This window comes from Excalfactoria chinensis, chromosome 1 (assembly GCF_039878825.1).
Source record: "Excalfactoria chinensis isolate bCotChi1 chromosome 1, bCotChi1.hap2, whole genome shotgun sequence".
In the NCBI taxonomy this organism is placed as follows: domain Eukaryota; kingdom Metazoa; phylum Chordata; class Aves; order Galliformes; family Phasianidae; genus Excalfactoria; species Excalfactoria chinensis.
In genome coordinates, this window is record NC_092825.1 from 52720361 (window position 1) to 52747340 (window position 26980).

The 26980-nt window shown below is 37.2% G+C and overlaps 1 protein-coding gene across 1 annotated transcript in view; it reads right to left on the minus strand.

Annotated features, from left to right (window-relative positions):
* Window positions 1-291: 291 nt before the first annotated feature.
* Window positions 292-26980, minus strand: part of MYBPC1 (myosin binding protein C1) — a 55962-nt gene continuing 29273 nt past the window's right edge. The window contains exons 16-32 of the mRNA XM_072331741.1: window positions 26332-26494; window positions 25731-25837; window positions 24393-24526; window positions 23065-23221; window positions 21814-21918; window positions 21205-21393; window positions 19977-20111; window positions 16278-16346; window positions 16066-16107; window positions 15025-15192; window positions 14462-14550; window positions 13061-13256; window positions 12184-12323; window positions 10494-10653; window positions 9213-9349; window positions 8223-8409; window positions 292-392 (exon numbers count right to left, since the gene is read on the minus strand). Of these exons, the coding sequence (XP_072187842.1) occupies window positions 292-392; window positions 8223-8409; window positions 9213-9349; window positions 10494-10653; window positions 12184-12323; window positions 13061-13256; window positions 14462-14550; window positions 15025-15192; window positions 16066-16107; window positions 16278-16346; window positions 19977-20111; window positions 21205-21393; window positions 21814-21918; window positions 23065-23221; window positions 24393-24526; window positions 25731-25837; window positions 26332-26494 (2279 nt within the window). The remainder of the gene's footprint in view (window positions 393-8222; window positions 8410-9212; window positions 9350-10493; window positions 10654-12183; window positions 12324-13060; window positions 13257-14461; window positions 14551-15024; window positions 15193-16065; window positions 16108-16277; window positions 16347-19976; window positions 20112-21204; window positions 21394-21813; window positions 21919-23064; window positions 23222-24392; window positions 24527-25730; window positions 25838-26331; window positions 26495-26980) is intronic.

Here is a 26980-nt window from a genome sequence, read left to right on the forward strand (position 1 = left end):
AAGCACAATATCAAACAGAAAATAAAGCTGAATGTTACAAAGAGTGTGTTGTTTTCAGTTCATTTCATTTCAATCCCAAAGCAATCCATGCGTATTCTTTCTTTTCAGTAAGAGCAGGCAGGGAAAACAGAGCGACAAATGAGAAAGAGAAGGAAAAAAAAAACAAAGAAGAAGAAAGGAAAAAAAGACAATCTCCAGCCACACGTTTGTTCTGTTGTTGCAAGGACAAAAATGCTGTAACTCTGGCTGCCCATTCCCAGCGCGGTGGCAGGAAGCACTGTGGTCGGACTCTCACTTCCCCTCAGTTTTGTCTGCCTGTACTTCGCGCATATATGAATCAATGATATGCGGAGGCACTCCATCCATTAACAGTTTGAAGAACGAAAGCCCACCTACAAGCAAGGGACAAGACAATTTTCAGGTTCCAAAACCCTGGAGCGATGAATATGTTTGTGCCGTTAGTTACTGCCTTATAAGAGGCAAAGATTTAGTCAGTCCCTACCAAGTATTTGATTTCAAGGTAGGATAAAATTCATCCCCGTTCAAAAGTTCAGCACAAGAATTAACCATTATTTAATCTCTGTACTGCATAGAAACTTCCCGTTCCCTTGCTCAGGATGAATTGCATTTCTGTTTGCTGCTAAGTCATATATACGGTCATTTATCTCACCCCATGCAGTGTTGTATGATTAGCAAGTAACCCTCCTGGATTTCCATCAGGCTGGGTGCAAAGCACTTGGAGATGGAAGTCAGTGCAGAACAGAGAAAACACCCGGCGCCAAAGAGTTGTGGAAAACATGCAGAGACGTCTGTATTATTCCGGAATTGGGTCTTGTGTTGGTCTGTATGTATTTAGCAAAATATTCACCTCACTGCTTGAAAGTAACACCTGGTGTGGCATGTATAATATATATGTATGTGTGTGTGTGTGTGTGTGTGTGTACAGAAAAAAACAAGATTTTAGATAGAGGGGCTGACTGAAATACAGACTCCAGAGGTATCTGAATGCAGTCAAAGCGTTTATCTCCTGGGGATGTATGAAGAATTATTTTGGATTCAGTTCTGAGTGAAGAACATGAAATCACCGCGCCTTCAGCTGCCCGCTCCATGAAAGCTCTGCTTACAGCTGGGGCTGCTCCGCTCTTCATAAGTTGCACTAAAGGGCATGGGCAAAAAGTTCTTGGAGTAGGTCGAATAATTTAGGAATCCAAGACAAAATATTCCTTTCGGTGCCCCAAAAAAGTTGTGTGAAGTGTTTAACGCACCAGCTTGGGCATCCCAGATCGCACTGAAGTATCAGTGATTGAATGCAAGCTGCCCTAGTTAGAACTGAAATCTCATTCTGTTGGAGAAAAAAAAAAAAAAAAAAAAGAAAAGCCATGGAAATCTATAGAAGAAACAAAATCCGTGGGTACTTCTGTTAATTTCAATTGGAATGAGTAATGGAAAGAAGATAAGTATTTTGCTAGAACACGGGAGGCTGTCCTTACACAAGGGGAAGGGTGGCATTTGTGGTAAAGTGCTACATAACACCGATCTTCCTCGTGTTGTTCTGCACAGATGCCCTGCTCTGTGAGCTGCCAAATCACCCGCTGATAACAGCACTTACCTTCCCAGCTTTTTCTGGAACGCACCAAAGGTTTTAAAGCAAAAGTACATTGTCAGGATGAAGAGATCACTGTCTCCGAATGCTTCAGCTAAGTGCAACCGAGACGATACTTACATACAACGTTTATCCCGAGCGCACAGTTTAAGAACTGATATCCTTTATCGACACAAGGATTATCCAGTTAAGGTGCTATTAGTTTCTAGTGATTATAGACTGAACTGTCTTGTTTAACACTTGCATTGCTGCAGAACTCTTTGTTCCCGACCTTAGGTGGATGCACAATGCAGACAAAAAGATGCATGCTTTTTAGCATTCTTTTCAACTCATGTAGTGCAAATTTTGATAAGAATCATTCATTTGTAAATTAAATCAAGTGCCGAATAAATATTTCATTTATGTAGAGCCATATTCCTACGTGAAAATAACTGACTATAAATGCAAAATGTGTTTTATTCATGCTTGTTGTTTCTGCTACGTCGTGCTTGTGGTAAATTCCACTGGAACATGCACTATTAGAAAACAGTGGGAGGAGGCACTAACAGGGATCACTGTAGCAAGCAGTTATTTTAAAAATGGAGCTTTATAGGCACTGAGACCATCATGCTACTCATTTCAAAAACCATTTTCATTAAAAAACATAATGAAAATCATGCCATACTAGGCAGACGTTGTATGACGTGTAAACAGACATAAGCTTCATATGCAAGTACCATATGAAAGCTTACCTTAGATGACAATATACATTCAAAAATCCTTATTCTGTAACTAAGGGAGAGAGAGAAAGAGAAGTAACAATTTAATGCAAACACAAAAGTAGAGAGAAAACGTTGAGTGAAATTATGCTTACAATTATTTCAAGATGATGTTTTAATCCTTAGTCTTGTAAAACATATGGGAATAGAAACACATGGAGAGTAAAAGGTGGGGATCCAGTTTCACTTCAAAATTATCAGTAATGTGTAAAAGCTATATTAATACCTACAATTAACTATAAATTCTGTCATTAGTCTACAGTATAGATTGGAACCAAATTACGCGACTGATATTTATTGTAAAAGTTTCCAAACGTAGCTTCAAAGAAGCTAACACATATATATATATTGTATTTTCCACCAGGGAAAAAAAGCACACACGTAACACTGAAACATATATATATATGTTGAAACTCTGTAAGGCAAAATAATCAAGTACAGACTAATTACGTACCTGTGAACTAAAATATGTACTTTGTCACATACCTGCATTTACATTAATTACAGCATGCAATTGGCTCCATTGGAGCCCTTACCTTTAATGAAACAGTTTGACTATATAAAATGTCCATATTTATGTCCCTATAAAAACACTCAAATTCGTACCTTTTGCAGTCATTTAAAAAAAATACCTTAATATTTCAAATGCTACAGGAATATTGTATAGCTTGAGTTCTTAACTTGTTTTAGTTTTGAAATTATGCATTCAGATGTATGAAATACTGGAAAGTGCTTTATGGGCATCTTAAAACTGCTCTGCCGATATTCTGGATTTGGGCAAGTTTGCAAGGAAACACGTTTCTATGGAAAGGGCTGCATTCTCCACCATTGTAATTCCAATCAATCCACGTTTAAAGGAAGCTGTCAATAGAATTAAATTTCACATTATTGAAAGTATAAAATTTCAGCTGATTTCAACTGGATCAGGATTTTATCCCTGGATCCTGTTGCGCAAATTCAGGCACGGATTATCATTCAGAGCGCTAATCAAAAGCTAATCTGTAATAAAGAATGCATTTCAAGCGCAGCAAATGGCTCCATGATGCTTCTGTTATTTCAGTAGTTCTACAAACTGAACTCATCTAGTTGCTGAGATACAAAATTCTGTCCCCTGGAAAGGTCTAAGTGTTCGGGTCAATGGTAGGCACAGTTACTAAATTAATTCTTCTTATATGAGGAACTTTATTCTTGGTGACACAGTGGAAGCATGGATAAAACTTTTGTATCTGTGCTGTTAATTTCCTACATTCTTGATTAATTTGGCCTTCTTTGCTCATGGGGCATAGACTTAGTATGCCATGAGACACCAGCTAGTTTAATCTAAAAAAGCAAATAAATACACACTTTGCATGCAGAAAATACGTTTCAGTGTGAAAAGAGAGGAAGGGAATGAAATGGAATGGCCAGAGGATTATACTCATTAGAAACCTGCTTATTCCCCGCCATGATGATTGGTTCTCCTGGATTAATTACTCCTTGATATATCACTGCAGAATTAGAATATTTATAGTGGTATTTATTCGCATTTGAAATTCTTCCAAGTCGATTTTAACACCACATTTTCATATTTTTATTATATTTTTTCACACAGCGTCTTTGTTACCATCAACTGATCAGAATGAACAATGATCTTCATTTCACCCTTAAGACAGACGTAGGCTAAAAACACGTTTCATGATGAAAAGAAGCACAGTGCTCTATCTGATTTTTTTCCTTGACCTCACTGAAGCTGATGCAAAATCATTTCCTTACATAAATAGAGATATAAAGCCATATTTAAGGATCTACATCAACATATTTAGAATACAAATTTATTGACTTTATTTTATTTTATTTTTTTAAATTTTGCTTAGGAAAACGGGTATGAAAAATAAATCAAGATATTCTGTGCCTGCGTCATCTCTGAAAATAGAGGTATTCTTGTTCCTAAGCTGTACTACGTGATCTTTTTCAGCACAGTTATATTCATAAAAAAGATTGGATATGCAGTCCTACAGAGCAGCTCTCTGAGCATCCTTCTTTAAGTTCACTCAGCAAAACTGAAAAGAGTGAAGCAGTGCCTCTCTGAAATGATCTCAGTAAGCTTGGGATCTTCTTTTGAAGATAAATATGGATTTATTATTTTTATTTATTATTATTATCGGTGATCATAATTATCATAATTACCACCATTCCTTTTTCAGAAAATGGGCAATAAATTTAGTAGCAAGTAGAAATTTAGATTTGTCACCTCAAATACTGTAAATGGCTTGAGAAGTAGAAAATTGTATCATATTGATAACATTCACAATCAGAGTATTCATACACTCATGGGTTCATGGAATCATTAAGGTTGGAAAAGACCTCTAAGACCATCTGGTCCAACCATACCACTCATGGCTGCTCTGTTGTTCAAACACTATGCAAAACTGAATCCTAGACTGTTCTGTCTGTAATTCTTCCATGGCATTCCTCAAATTGAGCATATATACACGCATGATGATCTTCAGATTTCCAGCTTGTCAGAATAGTTGGCTAGAGATTCTTCTCTCCATTATGAAGAAAATGCAATTACTGTAATACATACTCTTGCATGGCACAGCGCTCTTTAGCATGCCTTACTATGCTAATGTCTCCAATAATACCACTGTAGCTCATACATTCACCAGATACGTAGCATAGCCTTGATCCTGTGATCTTGGTCAGGCAATATTCAACTGCATCTCGACATTACAGATTCATACCCCAATCATTACTTTCTTGACTAAAGTCACACCAGTTTAAAGACATAGAAACGTACACATGCACACACACATATCCCAACACACTGCAATGCATTTCTAGCAATCCAGAATCCATAGTTCTGTGCGTCATTTTGAAGTGCAGTCATCCGAAGAACCCTTCTAAATGAACAGACAAGCTGGGAAACTTAAGAGAATGTGAGTTCAACACATAAGTCAATAGAAGGCTGAAATAAGGTTCAATTATGTTTTTATGTTCTAGTCATTTAATACTTGTTGAATTTGTCTGTGTCATATAGCAAACCCCAGGCCTGTGCTGGTTTGTCAAGCTACAGCTGCTGTCTTTGCTTAATCCTATTCCCTTTGAATTCGTCAGTCAAACTGCCAGTCATGCTAAGAGCATCAGCACTGAAACCTTGCAACAGATGTTCGGAGTCTAAACCCTACAGACTGAAGTCAAGAGGCTTAAAACAGTGGCCAATAGACCTGCCAGCATGCATAGAGGGATCTCAGTGAGGGCAAGGACTCACAGCCCTTCCCACAGTGCTGGGAAGGAAACACTGGCCACGCAGGCATGGTAGGAAGGAGTGGGGCTGCACCAGGTGATGGTATGAGGTTGGGCTCTGAAGCACCCCATTAACTAGGAGCTTTGTGTTAATGAAGGAATCTGTCATGTAGCTAAGGGGAAAGAAACAGCATGCGGGCCAGATGGGATGCTTAATGGACTGCATTTTTCAGGATTTCTTTCAGGTTTGATGCAAACCCAAAACACTGTAAAATCAGATGCTCTGAGTAAGATGTCTGTGGAGTAGTATTCTACTTTTTCAGCTAATCTTTTAAAGAGAAATATTAATTATTTGAGGAAAAAAAAAAAAAGGTATTTATGATTCTAGAAGTGTCTGTGCTACTGACACTGCAGTCAGTGAGTGTGGGAGAGTTTATTAAAAAAAAGTGAGAAGGATAGACTGAATCTTGACTAAAGAGAGTATTCTTACATTCTCATTCTTGCTTAGCAACTGTTGGACCTAATGTAGATGGACTGAATGACAATCCCAAGATAGGGCATCAGAGCAAGTGAGGCAGCAGGATGCGCTGCAACCAGCTGGCAGGATGATTACTACAGCCCTCAGGACATGATGTCCCAAACCCAAGCATCTATCCAAGATTTCCTTTGAGATGGATGATCAGAGGGATGCTTGAATTTGACTGAGGTGCTAGGGTTTGTTGGCAATGTTAAGAAGTAACTTAAAATCCCAGAACTAGAAGCAATCTTGAGATATCATTTAGTGCATACCATAGCCCAACATTAGATTTTACTGCTGTCATTCCTCTGTCTAATGGTACCAAAGGTTCTACAACCTCTGCTGTTCTAGTTCTTCACTATTCTCAGTGTTATCTTCCCTAAGTGTAAGATGCCATGTGCATAAATATGTGGATTTTTATATCATTTTTAATTCAACCATTGTGGAAAGAATCAGCTGCAGCTGGAAAAGACCTGGAAGCATTCAGACATAATGGACTTTGTGCTCTATTTCAGGATGCTACTCAGAAAACTGGACATTGGAACATTAGATAGATATTCCTCAGCAAAGATCCTCAGGGACATAATGTATCTACTAACCTAACTTAGTGAACAGAACTATAACTTTTTTCCTCCCTAGATAAATTGCTTTTCTTCAACTAGAAAAGTATCAAACCATTTCCAACCTATTTCAAGTATCAATACATAAATGTGCAATAGCAAACAAATTTCTGTCAGTACTGATCAAAGGCAGTTTTTATCTCTTTTAAGGATGTGAAGGCCTGGGGACTTAGAAAGTTTGATGGAATAACAGATTAACCTGGCCTTTGCCTGCTGTATAAAAAAAAACAGATGAATATATGTGAGTATAAAAAATAGATGAAGCAACCTTCCCAGGTGATGAGGTCTTCTCCTGTACTATGAAATAGAAATTTATGGAAATGATTCATATATCCAGTTCAAGGACATTACCTTTTAAACAACAACATAAAAATTAATCATGACAGTTAAGAAACATGATATTATGCATACTTTCATTATACTAGTTCAATATTCAGCTTCATAGGCTAACTATTGCAGTGGCTTCTTGCTAGCAGATTTGAGCTGTGGGACAAGATGCATCAGAAAACAGAAAGGGGAAAGTGAAATCTAAAAACAACACAATACAAAGCTTGAGGATATTAAGTAGTATAGTTTTCTTTCTAGACAAGCATGATAGCAGTAATAAAATTAGACCATACTTAGCCTACATTTCCTCTAGACTTCTGACTTAAACACTTCCTATTGGCTCTGTTTAGGCAGCTTTCCTTACTTACAGCTTCACATTTATTTCTTCAGAAATGCTTATTTCATGGTTAAAGCAAAAGTTTTTGTGAAAGTTAATGCAGTTAAATATGACCACATCTGTTGCCAGGGAGTAATGTTCAGAAAGTACAATTTTCAGAAAAATTAACTAGTAGGTAATCCAATCCAAATCCTTTTGTCATTCCGGGTGTCCCAGTCAATGCTAAAATGCTTTTCCCCTTTCCCTGTATTTGCAAAGTAACATCTAAATACCTTTCTCCTAAAGAATATTCATCAATTGTATCAGCTAGCTTGTGTTCTTGTCAATGGTACCTGTGTTGCTATGTGATTTTGCTAACAAACTACATTAACAAGCTTTCCTTGGAAATGTTTTGTTTAATATGCCATTCTAAAGCAGCCAATATCAGCCGTGAATTAATGTTTCTCCCTTCTCTTCTTCTCTCCTTTCCACTTTGTTCAGAGACCTGTATCCTATTCAGGATGATTTTTTAAACATTTTCTCAACAAGTTCCATGGCTGAATCTTATTAGAGTTTACCAGGTAAGCCGCAGAGCTTTGAGACTTATGTTCTACTACTGTGAAAGAGTCCTTGCAGATACTGAATGTGTGAAGTGGGGCTAAGGAGAAGAAAAAGACACAGCCCTCAAAGAGAAACGATGCTGCCAACATAGTTTATTTTGTACTAACACCAAGTTACTTTCATCTGGGAAAACTAAAAACCTGTTTAATCTCCCTTTTGCTTTTGCCTTGCATACTTTTGTCTCCTGTGTAAACGGTGTTCAAACAGTGCATTTGCAATGAATTAAAGCACTTACCTTTTACTTCCAGTTTGCAATCAACTTCTGCCTCTCCAAGTTCATTGACTGCTCTGCAAGTGTAAGTGCCTCCATCATATGGACTGGGTTTGCGGATCTCCAAGGTACAGACACCTTGGTTGCCGAACATTCGGTACCTTGGGTCATTCATTATAGCAACCTTGTTTTTCAGCCAGGTTATTTTGGGCTGTGGTAGAAACAAAAGAAGACCCATATGCACAGACCTACAAATGGAAATGTTTTACCACTGCTTGTGATGTTCTGTTAATGCTGAGTAATTCAGAAATGGTACAAAGTAGATAAAAAAGAGATCGAAGCTAACCATTAACCTAAACATTAACACGGGCTACATCATGCCCCTGTTTCTGAGTTGTTCAATGCAGTTCCTATCATGTAATTAAAGTCATAAATATAAACTTGTTATCGATATAAGATGCTGTTTTGTATAACAGCAGACACCTCAGCCTTATCTTTTGATATCCAGTTTCTCTGAATCAGAATGGAAAGCATGTTTTAACAGCAATTTTCAGAAAGAACAGCCACAAGCTGCTGGAAAGTGAACATGTTCTTAAACTCCCCAGAGTTCCCATTTTAATAGATTCAATTTTCATGGCAGAAAATAAATCTCATTAATACGTAACTCAAATTGGAAGATGCAGTGGAACTGAGAATTTATGCATTCCCAGAGCATTCCCACATTGCACTTACTAAAATCATTATGACCTTTCTGTAGAACACTTATGGCTTCACTTTAATAACAACCTTTACTGTCAGTGCAGGTCTCTGCATAACCCCACCTTTCCCTGAGGTTTTGCCCTTTCCCTGTTTCATCTGGGGATTGTCAGTAAGTAGGCATAGGTCCTTTTTGTGTGCTTTAAAGCCCACACCCCTCTTTTCTCTTCAGCCGGCTTTGTATAGTAACAATTGTATTACAGTTTTTGTTGTTGGGTTAAACTTTCTCATGTGTTAACTGACTCTGCTGTGCTGTACCTTGGGGTTGCCCCGAACGCTGCAGTTCAAAGTAGCATTGTAACCAGCTACAGCAAACGTGTTAACTAGAGGCTGAGTAAACAGTGGTCTTTCTGTGAAGTCGAAGTCATCGTAAATTGGGCATTTGTAGACTTTGCCTATAAAAAGAAAACAAGGCATTAAGGAAGACTAGTGTTGTAGTATAACTAAATACCCAAACATCTTAAAAAGTTACAAAGAATCTGCATCTTTTCTGATCTGCGCTGGTTTAAGAATCAGTCTGGTGAAGTAATTTCAATAGTCAGGGAGGCTGGAAGGGGACTTGGGAATTGACAATTGCCCTTTTGATATAGAGGACTGAGAGCTTCTCTTTGTTTCACGAGTAGATGGTATATTAAATAAAGACAGCTGGACAGACTGACATCTTTTGCACAGGCTTCAAACAGACACCTTTGTGTCACTGAGACCTTCTCCAAGCTCCCTTACTAGCTACAGTGCAGCTTAGGCCTGACATTTACTTTCATTACAGAGTTGAGTAAGTAGCAATGAAAAGCAGTTCCTATAGCTCTGTTATCATTTGTGATCCCATTTCTAATAGAAATGCACTTTTCTTTTTATTAGTGGAGTGTATTCCATTTACCCCCAACTTCCAGTCTTTCAGCCTGTCCATGTGGGTTGTACAGATTGCCTGTGCTCTTTATCATGTCAGTCATGTATTCCCTCCCTTCAGAAAAACACAACCAGCCAACTTCTATTTTCTTCAGCTAAACTATCAATCTGTGGAATTTTCCTTCCATAAAGAGACACTTGATTATTTTTCAGGTTTGCATTGCTCTTCCAAGCTGTCAATTTCTGAAATATCAGGACTTTTGATAACAGAGATTCAGTTTGTCCAGCTTCATTTGCGAGAGAGGTAAAGCAAGAGGCTAAGCTTACTTGTTGGATCAGCCCTGAAATGTACTACAGCACTCACATAGCTGGAGCTGAGTCTCCATAGAGAGTCCATGACTCACAGCTCTTAACAGCAACTGCTTTGCTCCTCTTCCAACTTCTGTTGACTTAGATATGCCAGTGGTGTCATATGAGTTTGACATCCAGTTTGACCACAGTAAGTGACAGAACATGGAAAAAATGTCCCACTCCACAAAAAAGGCTTATAAGCTATGTGGACAAACAACAAAGTCCTAATGTGAAATGTCCTAGCAATCCACTGTGTCTCATCTATGGCTTTTAAATCTAATAGCCTTCCAGACTCCGCACGCACCCCATCCCTTTTGATAAGGAAAAGGCTAATTAGCTAACCATCTTTTGCAATCAAAGCACTCTCTTTGGTCATTGTTGCATCCTCGCTGAGGCCACACATGTTTTCAGCGAAGACTCGGAAGTAGTACTCGTTTCCTATGACGAGCTCATTAATGGTGGCACTGGTGCGGTGGTAGTGCTCGATTACCGTGAACCATTCCTGAAACATACAAACACAGAGGCTAAGCTTCCCTGCTGTGCACTGCACCTGTCACACATCTGCTGCTTGGAAGGATCATCGACCTTAGGGTAGTACAATTTTCTTTTAAAGGAATGTTAATGATGAGCAATGTGCTGAAGTAAACAGTAATTAATTATTCCATCTGATGTGAGCGATAATGAGCATACACAGAGCTCACTACTGAGAATTAAAGGCTGAATGGAAAGTGAATCCTATTGAATGCTTACATTCTGTTAGCCCAAAGGTTTCTGTTTGGGAAACCCAACATTACAAAGGTTATCCTGTGTGAGGTGAGGCAAGCTCCTTCATTTCACTTCTATACTGCTGACTGAACTAGTACTGCTGCAGATAAGAAAACTGCAGTCTGGGGAGAAAATCAAAGTCCTCAGCTGTGACACATACTCACGAGGGGCCAATGCAATAATGCACCCCCTCATCCACAGGTTGAATGTTTGTGAAGAGCATACTTTCAACCAGGTGATTCCTCTGGGGCGAAAGAAATATTTAAAGACTCAGGTGTGGAGGAGCATTTTAGCACTTTGATCTTGTAGCCATAATAGGACATGCAAATTATATCCTAGCACATAACAACTAACTAGCAAACTGAGATTTAAAAAAAAGGGTTTATGGTAAAATAAAGTTAACATTGAATAAAGTATGACAACAATGTTTTTGCTTTTCCTGACTCTGTTTGGCAGAGTTTTTTCTTTTTTTTCTAACACACTCTTGCTGACTTTCCTGTGCCACAGTTTGCAATGGAATTTGATTTGATTGATGGTTGATTGTCTTTAAGAGTCAGTTTATTTTAGATTTCTCAGAAACCGATGGACTGCCATCCCGTGTAACCTGTGGAGTTTTCTGTACTCCTCTGAGGACCTATTGCTAAGGAGCTTTCTTTTGGCAAAATTGTTTGCTGTGGAATGCCAGCTGTGCCAGAATTGCAGAATTCATCACCACAGAGAATATGAAGGAACCATGATCTGAATGACCCATGACACTCTGGATCCTAGACACTGCTGTTGCTGCTTTCTCTGACAGTAGCTCAAAGACAGGGAACATTTATTCTTCTGGAAGAAGATCTCCTCTTACAATTTGAAAGCAGATTAAAACTGAAGAATGGGAAGGGAAACAGATCCACAGGAGGAATGAAGTGATCAGAACATGAAGCAGGTCAACGTGCTGAGTTTTCTGGGGAGTGGGCAAAAGGATTCCTTTAGATAATGTGACTCCCAAAATATTGTCCCAGCCTTCCAGCGTTTTAATTTGTAATAAGCATTAAACGTAAGAAATCAACTGCTGTCTTTCTTTTAAGGAATTTACATTTCTTGTTAGTTTAATGAAAATAATAAAAATATCTTGCTTATTATTGCCTTTTCATGTCGAAGGCTTTTGGAGCCAGAAAATCCTTAGAATTTTTAGTAACACCTTGCAGATTTTCATTTAAGAATTTCATTTTTAAGAAGAAGAGCTTTGTGAGTACATCAGCCTTTTAAACATCTTATTACTTACCATACTCTTCTTGTCTGCTTTTTGAATGGTGTACCCAGTAATGGCAGCATTGCCATCATCTTTTGGTGGCTTCCATGATAAATTTACATTCTCTCCCCAGACATCCTCAATAGTTACAACCTCTGGTGGGCCCGGGCGATCTGTAATGAAAATATGGCAGTCGTCATTTTTCATAATATTTCTCTCTCTTTCCTACACACATCTTCCACCTTGTCTCTTTTGTCTCTTTTCTACATATGCTCTCCATTTACTTCGTCTCTTGCTTATACAGGCATATGCCAAAGTGTGCTGAGGCTGCAAAGTTAAAATGCCAGAATCATGAAAAACCTGACTGGGCCACTTTGTGAATATAGTTTATAAGGTACACATAGTTTATAAGGTATAATTGTAGATAGGCATGACATTTTGAAAACCTGGTAAGTAGTTGAAGGTGTGTTCTTAAAACAGGAAGTGTCAAATATTATTATGCCTATTATGTACATAAATCTGTGGTAAAAATTGTAAGTAAATATTTTTTTCATCTTTCTTTCCTGTTTTCGTGTACTTCCAACATTTAGCATTTCTTCTGTGTTGCGCTTATGACAAACTTACTATGAAACCATTTCTGTTTATGGATACCAGTCAAAAGGAAAAGGCTTCCATCCTAAATAAAAAAGAAAGTGAAAAATAAAACTGAAAAAAAAAAAGTGTGGCATGTTCAAACAAGCACATGCCATTGTGTAGGAAGGTTTACTTAGAGACTACAAATCTATAGCCAAGTAATTGAATGCAGAGAAAAGATGTTCTCTAGTGGTTACTCTGCTTTCACAGCTATAAGTTTGGAATGGCCAAAGTCTGCTTCACTGGCATGTGTGTGCTTCTGTTTTGCAAAACATACCAACAATCTGAATATCTATCGTAGCTTTATCCACCAAATTCTCTACTTCCACTTTCATGTCGTACTCTCCAGAGTGGCTCCTTTCTGCCTTCCGGATAAAAATGATGGTGTCGTTCTCAGTGTTGCGGATGTTGATTTGGTTCTTGTCTATTGGAGAACCATTTTTCTGCCATGATACTTTTGCCCTTGGTCTTCCCTGTAAAAAGCCAGGAAATGGTCTATATATGCTTTTCAGAGAGAAAAGGGTGTTAGTTTCAAAGGGGAACTTGTCCTGAAAGGAGCAGTGGGAATTCATTTTTAAATCATACAGAATTTCAGATGCAGTCCCATTAATTAATTAATTAAAATTAATTAATTTTTTAATTTGTATTTTCTCTATTTTCTGTATAAACTAGACAACTATTTTTCTTTTTTTTTTCTTTATTTTTATTTTATTTTTTCTTTTTGGAAGAAAGTTAATAAAAGAAAGGAAATGGAGACAAATTTATTCACTTTCTGGAATTGCCTGCATTTCCTACACTACTGGGCAGCTAAGTAGAGGATTAAAGCTCCAGGGATTCTGAATTCTCTTCTTTCATTGCAAAAGCAGTTGGAACAGTTGTTAGACTGGCTTGACAACATTTGAGAAGAAGTGCATACAATTGTGGCATGGTAGTGCCCAGATTTGGTACCTAAATTGGAGTGAATTCCATGTGCTTTACTATGAGATTTGCCTTCTGGAGGCAAAACATTTACAATACTCTCACCTCTTTTGCAGTGTCTTATTTTAGAGAACATTTCTTTAGTTTCTCTGAAACAATGTGTCTTGTAGTGTAATGGTGATCAAACTTTATTAAAAGCCTAGTAGCCTTGTAGAAGCAAGCATCTTTATGTGTGAAGAGTTACAGTTCTTCAATTCAGAAGAATAAGGGCCCTATAGGCAGAGAGGCAGTGATTATTGTGAGGGGTGCTATAACTTTGGTACTGTAGCTGTGATCTCAAGGATTTTGAAGTTGCATTTCCTATAGGAGATAGATAATGAAATTCTGTTCCCTCTTCACCTCCCTCTCAAGACAACACAATGATCAAATATTACCATATCTAACTACTGCCAGTGTAATTGTTTTGCATTATGCTGGTATACCCATAATGTCCTGTAGTAGACTTCATAAGTGTTCTGTGGATGACAGATGACTAATCAGTCTGTCTAAGCTAGTTATGCAGTTCAGTATTTGGCTTGTCATTTCTTTGAAACATCAAGACAAAAGCTCTCAAGCACCTGTGTACTTCTGTCTGCTCTCGCTTATATTCGAATGAACTCACTTGACTCCCAAACTTACATAGAAAAGAAAGAAGATAAGAAGAAGTAATGAAAGAAAAATGAGTATTGAATATTTTCTTGCCAGTGTTTTTTGTTCTTACCTGGAAAGGAATAACAAGATTTACGGTTTCTCCGACTCTTCTAGTATAGGTTTGTTTTAAGTGTCTTGGTAGGCGAATCTTTGGAGGTTCTGAAAAAAGCCAAAAGCTTGTGTTTGAAATGTATCTTCTTTTCTAACTGAGGCAGTTCTAGTGGGCATCAATTTGAATATGAGTCTGTATGGTCTGCAATTCCCAGAAGTGGACAGTGAGTGCTATCTTAAATTTCTTGGTCCCATACTCAGTTCACCTTTGGGGTCTGTAACACCACATTCTGTGGTGGTAAGAATAGGTGGGTACATAATGCTATTTAAAAAAAGAACACCAAGATCTGTAGGAAAAGACTTGAAAGCCTGTACAATAAAGGCTCAGAAATGAAATTCTAAAAATTACAGATTTTTTTCAAAGATGTCTACGTGACTTGTAGTTACTACAAAATGGCTTTGTAAGGCCATATCATCAGCTTCTAAATAAAAGTATTAGCCATTAATATAAACAAAAAACCCACAGAACTTAATATGGAAGCAGAGTGCTTTTCTGGGAGAACATAAGCAGGAGGATCTTACCTATCACTTCCTTGACTAAGATAGGTTGTGGGTGATACCTAGGTTCACTTTCACCTGCAGCATTCACCGCTTTTACTCTCACAAGGATTTTTGAACCAGTCGGCAGACCATTGATTGTAAACTTTGTTTTGTCTGTCAGTTCTGGGTTAGCGACGATCCACTCATCAGCTGGTTTAGGGAAAGAGGAGGACGAATCAAAAGAACAGAGAATTATGAATACGTCCACTACACAAAAGAGGAAAATTACATAATGGCAACTTATTCATTATATACTGATGCATCCATCTTGTTTTTTATCCATCTTCTTCAATACTGTGATATGGATTTACTTTAATTATAACAGATAAAAAAGCTTCAACTCTTAATGGATTTCTGTCAATTATATATATACATATAAGTAAATGTTTTAATAATTTGTCTATCATTTAATTGTACCAGAGAGATCAGCATTTTAATTCAGCTTATAGAAAACAAGATGGGCGTAGAGTATATCTCCAGAAACACTCGTCAGTGCTATAACAACTTTTTTGGAGAGAAAAGAGCTTGAGAATTTATTGAAATCATTTCATGTTTAAAACAAGTACTTATTATCCTAGATAATACCACTGAGAGTGTGGGGATGAGAAAAGTACCGACTATTTACACATTGCAATGAAATGCCATCTCTGCTGGTGCCTTTAGGAAATGAAGTCTGTATCCAAGTCTTTCACTTAATGATGGCATTCTTAGATTTGTATCCTCCTCCTAAGTGGTCGCATGTAATCCATGGAGTGGTCATAACAGTACGATCTTTCAGATAAGTTTTGACACAAACAGTACTTTCTTTTCACCCTATCCTGAAAACAGATCACTTTAACGCTGCTGGCGCCTTGACCTTTTGAGTCAGATTTTTGCAGTAGCAAGCCATTGCCAATACTTTCCACATCATGTAAGGATAGCATTATAGTGCTGGCATAAAAGACAAGAGAACTACTATAAGTCCAAGTGCCCTGCAGACTTAGCCACAACACTGCAATACATTTGCATAAGTGTGTGTCTTACTTTTAGGAATTAAGTTCTCCTTCAAGCTGCTTCCTTCAGGTTCTAGTAGAAGAGGATCGTAATCAGTGAGTGTTTCCTGAACACCTCCCCCTCCCTTACAAATGCACTGCTGCAAATTCTGAGAGTGCACGTCCCCTCAGAAATCTCTTTACTTTTATAAAGAGAGTTTTCTTTCACTAAAGAAGCTTTAAATCCTTTGTTGTATACTATACCTTCCAGGTTGAAAGGTGGCTCCATCAATTCCTCAGACTGATCTGTCGACATACCTTGTGAGAATCCAGCTTTAAAATTAATCAGAGACACTCACTTTCACACAGATGGAGCATTTTGTCAGTGGTTACAAATTCCTGTTAGTAAGTATGCAAAGATAGATGCTAGACTTTAAAGAATTAGAAGGCCTATACTTAGGGAGTCTGCAGGTAGAAAAGAGGTGGAAAGAGGTGGGAAGGAGGCATCTAGGTCAAGAACAGTTATTCTCACAGGAAAGATAAAGGGTAATGAAAGAGGAGGAGATGAAGTTGGTTGTTCTTTCTTTGGGCTGTTCACAGCCCTGGAAAGATGAAAAGAAAGAGGTGAAAGAATACTTGGAAATGAGAGAAATGAATCAAAATGATGATGGGAGAAAAAAACAATAACATCATAGAAGATAAAAGGAACTTGGGGAAGAATTTTGAGCAAGAGAGACAGAAAAAAAGAAGTCTTGAAAAGTAAACTTAGGGAGACAGAGAAGAACACATTTAACCAAAGGCAACACAGAAAGAAAATCACAGATGATGACAGATATAATATAATCACTAAGGCTTTATTCCCTGATCAAAGCTATCACTGCTCTGGATTTCCTGGAAGCCTGAACTGGCTATTTTCAGGATAAAAAAAATACTACTTTACTATCTCTGTGTTCCTGGATAGGAACACTCACAAGGATCTCAGCCAAAAGAGACTCTCTGAAATGCCTATTCACTAGCTAAGAAAATAGATTATTTGCAGGTACAATGGCCCTTTAAAGGCAAATAAACATAACCTCCAAGGGAATATTAAGATAGTCTTGAAATACCACAGAAGAACCAGCCAGCAGAGTACATTGCTAAGAACTGGTTTATCCAGTGTCAACAATACTTGGTCTATTCTATCACACCAGAAAAAGAGGTTCAAGTTGAATGCTGTAAGCTAGCCCTGGGGAAGGGAGTTTTTATCCACACATAATGTGTTATTCATTCCTGTGCAATGCATGATATATGTATGATGAAACTCCAGTTATATACAGATCTGTCAAATATGCTGTCATAGTTAATGAAGTCCAAAAGTCCACCATGTTGATCAGCTTCTGAGAATCAGGCTATAGAGAAATACCATTTTTCACAAAGACAAACTGATGTCCATCGTACATGATTCTTCTGAATTATAATTGCACATATAGATGACACACATATATTCTGACTTCCTATTTTCAGCTTGCTATTTCTCCTAATGAATGCTGAGATAAGGAAGTTCCAAAAAACCCTCTTTAAAGCTATGTCAGTGATGACAGTGAAGGAATGAAGACAGATGAGTTTACAAGGAACTAAAAGATAGGTACAGCAGAAAGAATATAGACAGTCATAAGAAGTATTTTGAAGTTAAAGAGGTAAGAAACAGTATAGAATAAATTAGTCCAAGACAGAAAAGGCACTGAAAGGACTGAGAAAGGGAGGCACTGAGATATTTCAAGAAAGAAAAGAAGGTTTACATGTAGAGAAAATAATGTATATTTCAGTAACACAACTGTTCTTACCATTTTCTACTAAGCTTGCTTCTTCCTAGCCATTTTCATAACATGTAAACACAAATAATGTCAATTTCGCATGTAGAGATGTATATACATATACAGAAGGCATGTATAGATTTACTTCAACACTCAGAAACTTATACAAAATATGTGGTACCCACTGTATTTTAACTTAGTTAAAGAACATTAAAATGACTCTTGCTGACACTTTAAACATATGACAAACATATGTTTAATGCTGTAAACACATCTGGGAAAAAAATTGTTCCATTGAACAAGTATACGGTGATCTTCTGTCTAACAGCCCTTGAAAGGCAAATTTTGAAGATTCCTTTAAACACTTTAGTTTGGATTATTGTATATATACATTTCTCACCCTCTCATTTTGCTTAACCTATCAATCACATACCGTAATGTCAGGGATCTTATGACTGTGACACATTACAAACACTTTTAATTTTTCCCCATCATCCTACAAATGCTAAACAGAGCATGTTATACAACATACACATTTTCAGTTCCCTTTTTATCTCTTGACTGTGCAAATGAAACATACAGTTGTTGGTGGGTGGTCAGACTAAATGATCTTGGAGGTCTTTTTTAGCATTGGTAATTCTGTGATTCTATGATTATAGTAATGCTGCACCTTGATCTGACACTGTATGCTTACTCTTCCTGAGCTGTTTCCACAGCTCCCTCACAGTATACAGGGAAGACCCTTCCTGTCATTTCTGCTGTGTCTGCTTTAAGGTAATCTCCAGATCTCTGAGCTTCTTGCCAGAAGCTTTTCCTGTTCCTTACAGATATTCTTCTCAATACTCTCACATGTGGAATACTCCTGAGAAAAGCCAGTGTTCTTCATTCCTTTTCTCTCTCACTCAAATGGGAGCTGAGGATACTCTGTTCCTGTGGTAGCTGACCAATCTTGTGAACTACTGTTTTCCTGGATTTACTGAATCTGAAATATGTGACATTGTGAATGACAAGTTCTCTCCTCTACCTCTTGTATCCAGGCTGTGGATTGTACTCATGAAACTCTTCTATTGAAATAGATGCATTTATGAAAAAAAAATAATAAAGCCTTGAACTCATCACCTGTTTTACAACACAGCAAAGAGCAGCAACTAACAGAAATTAACATTAAAAAGTCTCATTCATCCAAACACTCAACATTGCTGGAGGTCCACTGTTTGATGTTTGCCCACAGAGGCTGGATATTGCACACACCAGTCTTGATCCTTTGGTGCTCACCCAGGAGTTAGCAGTCACTTTTTTTTTTACACTTTTTGGTCACTTTTTTGCAGTTCAGTGTTACTTTTGAAAACAGATTTAATTTGATGTCAGCTCAGAATAAAATCTGTTGAAAAATACTAAATGACTCTGCCTAATTGCCAAAGCCCTTGGTTGTAAAATATAGGTTGTTTCCCCATTCTATTTTACTTTCATGACTTTATTCTGTCTCTTACAACTTCATTATTCTCCTTCAGTTCCGTATAGTTTTATGACACATAGGCATAGTTAAAGATCCTTTATCTAACTAGCTTGAAAGGTTGGGGAAATTCAATATTTAGACATGAAGTTTATATGCCTAGATAATTTCTGTAGCAGGTTGCTGGGAAGGCTGTCCACATGTATTGGGAACTGGTACTTGAAGTAGCCAATTAGTAGTATGTCAAGATAGAGATTACTTTGAGGACCTCTTGTCCCTAAAACCCAGCCAACCTACATACAATCTGGATCACACTTATCAATATATTATTTCTTATTCATCCATCCATCTATCCATCCATCCATCCATCCATCCATCCATCCATCCATCCGTCCATCAATCCATTCACACTCTCTTTGTTGCTTCCACTTTTCATATAGCGCAAAGAAGAGGAAAGGCATTAATATGTCTTTTCCTGAACTGCAACAGATTATATAGTTTTTGATTTGGTATTCACATCACAAGTAAGGTAGGTTAAACTACAAAAATGAGTGGGATCTGAAATACAAACTAAATAGGAGATTGAACGCAATCCTGCTGTGGGGTGTTTCTAACTGATTAATCACCATAAAGTGAGCGCGGCTGACACCCCAGAGAAAAAATGGAGGTCTCACGTATTTTCACTTTGAGTAACATACCACAGCCGTTGTCACTTACTTCCTTCAAAGCAGTACTCTACAACATAGCCATCTAAACCTGCTGCTCCGATGTGGTCTGGTGGCCTCCATTTCATTGTAACTGAGGTATCAGTTACTGAATCCACTGCCAGGAGGGTTGGTGGACTGGTAACAGCTGAAACAAGAAGGCAGCAGGGAGAAGGCTGAAACTCTGTCATCATAAAAGTTTACATTTTTGGTGTTTTCCTCTAATCTAGCACAAGCAAGCTCTCAGGCAAAAGGCTAAATCCAGGCATTTCCAGTCATCCTGGAACTTCTTTCCCATTTAGGAGCAAACCGGAACAGATACCTCATCCTCTACCTGCTCACAGCCTGATCCAAAGAGCCAGATTCCTCCCTCTGAGGAATGAGAAGGATGAAGGGAGGTGAGGGGTGTGGTAGAGAAGTTGTGGGTAGCGTGTTCCATGGCAGTGTGTGTTTTCACAAAAGAAGGGAACATGCAGCAGCAATAACAGCTGCCACCTCCTTCCTCCTCTGCCGAGGACGGTGGAAACCTTTGCTAATTTGCAGAACATGACATTTATTTTACAAGGATTTCTGTCTATACCTATAGTTTGAAAAAATCTTTCTTTACATTTAAAGGCTACCAAATTAGTTGTAAGGTGGCTGACAAAGCTCTTTAGCTGTTACATTAATATAAAGTATAAATAATAAGAGAAAATAAAAAATGATGTGAAAAATGATCTAGCCTAATTTGGTTTGTAGTTGGAAAAAGGCATCGATAATACATAATTGTTCTGAAAAAAAAATATTCCCCAAATCAAAAAACAAAACACCCACCACCATACCTTTTTCTGGCTACTTTTGACCAAAGGTCCTCGTCTGACTGAACAACAGAACAGTCAAGACAATATTTCATCATTATCAATCATCTGCATTGCCAGTAGTTTGATATGATTGACTCAGTACACAGAGAAACTAAACTGTTAATTATGGTCCTTGAAATGTATTGACCGTAATATATTGGGCTCACCTCTAGTACGTTACTATTTTATTGCAGTGCAACATTTTTCTGTCTATACCTATTTTGTTTCTTGTTTATGAAAGATATAGATTTAGATGCATGGATATATAATTTACACAGCACCTAGTATAGACAGATTGTTAGCAACAGAAATGTGGAAAGAACTATATATATATAATTAAATGACTGCAATAACCTATCAAGAATAATTGTCTAATGTCTTACCTGAAGGAACAAAACTTACCTAAAGGAACAAAAGACTTTGAAGGCATGCTTGGTTTGGAAGTGCCTATTGCATTAACAGCAAATACACGGACCTCATAAGCAACACCTTCAATCATCTTCTTTGGCTCAAAGGTTGTTTCTTTACACAGTTCAAAATTCAGTCTCATCCACCGTGAGCTTTGTTTCTTTTTCCTTTCAATGAAGTATCCTATAGACCAAACAAGATGGTATTATAGTAATAGCATAATGTTCAATAATGAGGTGTCCATGCTTTGACTGACCAATAGTTTTCAATATGGCTCAATATCCCTTTCTAGCTTCAGAGTTCTTTGGGAGTTACTGTTTCACCTATGACCTTCTTCTATATTATATTTGCTTCTGAAATTGCTGCTAACATTCAAACTTTTCAAGTTTTGCCTTTATAAAAAGTTGTTTTTAAGTAGGGAGAATGATAACAGATAAAATTCTTGATAACATCCAAGAATGGAAGCAATATTCTTTCAATAGTCTTCTCAAAGTGCCATTCACCAGTGCCAGAGCTGAACTCTGATACTGTGATGCCCGTCACTTAGAGGGAGTTTCTTTTGCCTATATTAGATCATCACCAAATGAAAGGAAAATTATTTACCTAAGATGGGTGATCCACCATCATTTGCTGGAGGTTCCCATGTCATAACACACCAATCTTCACCCACCTCAGTCACGTTTGGTGCCTGAGGAGGATCAGGAACATCTGTTGTAAAACAAACAAACAAACAAAAGTGAATATAATAAAAAGAAAAAAAAAATCTTTCCTCTTTATGCCTAGTCTATAATAAAATAAACAAGAAATAAATATGAAGTCCAATGGGTAACTTAGAATAGAAAATGTAGAGTCAGCCACAAAAATGACTATTTCTCTGTCATTTTTCAAATATGTTTACAAGGAATGTTAAAAACCTGTCCTTTACAAATATACTTTTTGTCCCTCTGATATACTCAGAATTATTTATTTCAGATAGCACAAGCTGCTTCATTTCAACTGAGAGAACACTGAAAGTTGGTAGCTTGCATAAGTAGGGAGAACACATATTGATGTTACAACCTGTTAGTGAAATACTTGATTAAATCTATGACTTTGAGGTAGTTGGGGGTAACGCGTGAGGGAAATTACAATTGTTACAGAGGGCTACAGAAAGGCTGAAAAGGGAGCTACATGAGGTTGCCAGTAAAAAAATGACATGGGAAGAAGTCATAAACTCACCTTTAAAGTTCCAAACCATTGTTTTCTGGAATAAATACTGTAATAATGCAGGGAAGTCCTCCATGTACCTAAAATATATTTGCAGCCCTCATTTGTACCTAACTCTCTTTGGGGAGAGAACTTTGACCATAGATGCTTCCATGGCCTTGCACATTTAGATCAGAGCATCTCAAGCTCTTCTTTGCAGAGAGAAAGGATGTTTTTGTGCATCCTGACAGGTGGGATCAGAAATGCCAAGTTCTTCAACACTGTCAAATTGCTTGAGGGGCACTTGAGGGAATGTGCCAAGAAAGGGCCACAACCACCAGAAAAATATAGAATGCTTGAAGCAACCAGAGGCAACTTCAGAAGCTTAGGTGCAGCAAGGTGAGGCAGCAGCAGGGGTGATAATTAACTCCTACTTAAATCCCATACTAAGTTACCATAACCTTCATTAACTTTGTGCCTCAGTATCCTTGCATGTCAATTTCACACCTGGAAATGAGGAAAAACAGGGATAGCAGCATTTAGAGGAGAGATACAGAAGAAGAATTCAGCTGTTGTCAGAATGCAGGAAAGCAGTGTTCTCAGGGATCATTTATTGAAAAAATACATGGTAAATGGTATCGCTCATGTGCATTTTTCCACATGACTTACCGACCACTTTAATGTTGATAAGGGCTGAGTCCTCCCCAGCTTCATTCTTTAATGCTATTCTGAAAGGACCTGAATCTTCTCTCTCAGCTGTGTCAATGACCAGGCAGCTGCTGTCTGAGTATGTTTCTGCGCGTATTCTTCCACTGTCTGTGATCCACTAGGAATCAAAGTACGACAAAAGCAAGACAAAGTAAGCAGAGGGAAAAGTCAGGTTTTCTGCTTTAAGAATCAAAATGTTCAAAAATCCAAATTCAGGTGCACTACAGAACACGTCAACAAAAATTTTCTGAAGAGAAATTCACATTAAAGCTCAGTATTTCAGTCATCTGATTGTCATTAAAAATAAATAAATAAATAAAAAGACAAACTAAGCAAGTGATAAATAAATAAATGGCTTTAAAATACTGTAACTTTAGTACTCAGGTCAGCCAATACATCTCAAAGGAGGGTTCAGTAGGCTCAATTACCCCATGAGCAAGAACATGCTTTAATCAGTGCTACTTGATGGAAAGAGAGTAGTGGAATCTTAAAAAAGGTTAAATGTAAAAGATTTTTAAAAGATTCTTAAAGAAAGAATCTTTAAAAAAAACACTGTAATATAATTAATTGAGTTGAATGATGAGATGGATAATAAGGGTCAGTACATGTGCTTACACATTTTTCAATAAGATCTCCTAGAGGAACTTCTCGTTTGAACGAGTCTGTGGTGTTAATAATACCACTAATATTTGGAAAACACTAGTAAGACTTGATGAGATAGGCCTGACAAACCCAGCAGAAATAACATGTTGCACATACCAGAATGAAAATTTAAATGTGGAAAGTCTGGCTTTTTGGTATAATATACTCAGGAGTGCAAAGTTTAGCACAGAAAACACCATATGCAAAACAGCAACTGCCCAGGCTAATATTTCATTCTACTCCTGAATCTTCATCATAATTTATGTATCTTATAACCAGACCTTACTATGGCTCCCTGTCAAAACTGCTATTCTGGATATTACAAACACAATAATTATCTGCTTGGTAGATTTTCATTAGATTTCTTCTGCATCAAATATATATCTACCTACTTTAAAATTTATTTGTAGAAAAAGCATATTTTTTTGTCTTAACAGTGTCAAGTGTTTCCTCAAAAAGATCCTTAAGATAGTAAACACTATTTATCAATTTTACCCTTCACACTTGAGGGAGAAGAGTTTTTAAGTGCAACAGGATAATGTATCCCATTTTAATTTCCTTCCATATCTTCACCAGACTAAAGATTGTTTTTCAAGGGAAAAAAATCTCCTTGTTGATCTTTAAAAACACATATGATGTTACTGTACCTTATCCCCTTTACTCCACATGACTTTTGGTGTTGGCTCGCCAGTGATCGGGATCTCAAGGCGTAATTTAGTTCCTGCCACTACTGTCACTGTGTTATTTTCCCCAAGACCATCAAGGTGAAGTTTAGGAGGATCTGAAAAAGAAAAATTGCCCAAATTTTCATAGGTCTTCCACTTTGAAAATTGAGGAACCTGGGAACAAGTGTGAGATACAGAGAAACACGCTCTGCTGATCGTATTTTCCTGGTATTTTTACTCAATTAATATCTGTTTGGAAGAAATACAGAGAAAAAAAAAAAAAAAAGGAAGAAAATAATCAATGAAGAATGAGTCATAGAATCATAGAGATTTGGGAATAGTAGGTCCATAAAAGAAAAACAATCCATCTTCCTGAGGCAGTATTGTTTAAATTTAGATAACGAGAGAGACTTCCTCTAAGTGGCTCCTGAAACTTTCAATTGTAGACATTCTACATTTGGAACTGTCATACTCCAGGCATCATTATTCTATCATTGCTCTGATATTTTAAACTTTTTCTTAATCTAAATACTTTTCTGAAAATGGAATAGTTACTTCCGCTGTAATCCATGGATATTGAGAACTGATGAACGCGCTCTTACTTTAACATATTTTATCTGTGAAAGTACCCACCCTCTTGTCATTCTCCCTAATTCTTGACAATCTCATTTCTATCATAAGTATCCCACATATCATTTACAAGCCATATTTTCTAAAACTTTGATCATTGATATTGTTGTCATTTAGACTTCACATTCAGTGCCTGAAGTTAAAAGTCAGTGGGATACTATTGTGGAACACTTATTGTATTTCTTTTTCTAATTTTTATTTTTATTTTTTTTTGAAAGACTGGACTCATTAACAAACCTTCTAATGAGATTACTGAATAAATGCTGGCCAGAAAAATTTAACTCTCTGGGTATCATTAAACGTAGGTATCACATAGGCCAATATTTACCTACTGTACTATTTTACTAAGCTAAAAGATCTCTTGAAATATAAAAAAATTCCATTCTTCAAAGAATACAATCCTGCAGGTCTGAAAAATTATACCAAGAACTACTTTACATGAACTATTAACAGTAGTTTGTTTAGGAATTCAGCCACCCCAAACTTGCAAACTATGACCAGGTCCTGAGGCAAAGTACTCTCATGCTAGCTCAGTGTCACTTTGCCAAAGTAGCAGCTCTGTGTTTTGAAGTAAGCACCTGCTAAGAAGAAACAAACTGATTGTATTCAAGGATATATCACACAGTTTTCACTTTCCAAGGGTAAAAGAGAAGGAAATGCAATTTGTAACTTGTTGTGCCAAGTACTTACCCACAACATGTACTTTGCATGGAATATTAATATTATAAGCATCTGGTACAAACATGTATTCAGCCTCATCATCAACAGCAGCACTTGCTATGATAAATCTATGGATTCTGTAAAAAAAATGAAAAAGAAAGCCATGTAAATTATTTTTGAAGACTAGTTGAGGCTATGAGGAAAAAACTGAAGAAAAAAGTTTAGGAGATCTGTGCAAGTGTGTAAAATGTGCAAAAACAACGACAACAAAAACTATCAGGAAATAGTATCGTTTTTAAATCTAAATATTCTTAATAATGCCCCCAAATTGTTTTGACCTTACTACCTAATATCCCATACTAACAGCAACATCAATGTCCAGAAAAAAGAATCTCTTAAAATTAGATGTTTCAAGGATTTTAGTATTATTGCCTTTCGCAGCCAGAAGACACCGTATAAAAAAGGAAAAGGAGACAAAGGTTTTATTGTCTTAAAACTAACTGTGTTTAAAGGACAAAGTTTAGGATTAACACATTGTTTAATACATAGTTTCCAGAGAAATAACCCTCGTATTGGTACATCTTTACAATGTCACTTCATCAAAAATCAAATCAGTACTTGACATGCTTACCTTCCTTTGTGATAAAGCTTTACACGGTCACTAGCTTCAATCAATTGTCCGTTTTTGTACCATTTCCCTTCCACATTCTCAGATATCTCACATTTCAGGTGGATTTCCTGTCCAAGCCTCACTGTCTGGTCTTCTAGTGCAAGTGATATCTTCAATGGTCTCACTTGGGAAAAGAGAAGTAGATATATTAATGTTAATATCAAGTAACAGCTTATAAGAAAAATCCAAATTGATCCAAAATATCCATGCCCTGAGCAGGAAAACCTGATCTGTATTCACTTTGAGTGTATTTGAACTCTGTCTTGGTGTCACTGGTGTTCCAGTGCAAGATGAGGCTTCTTATATCCCCTAGAATCCAGTAAGAAACTTCCAAAATGTGGAAGACTTGTGTCCCTAGGTCTACTCTTAGAGTGCACAGGTCTACCTACCCTTTTCTGCAATCTAACCACTTACAGAGGTCTCCCACATGAAACAAGATAATTTGGAGACTTAACAAAGTAGTTAATTACAACTTTTAACTGTAGTTATGAGCCTCTTGTGTCAGGCTTTTATCAAAGGACATGGAGGATGGTGTACAGTTATTTCATACATGACTTCTCCTTGTTTACTAAGTTGCCTTAACTGCCCCTGTGAAAACACAAGGATATTA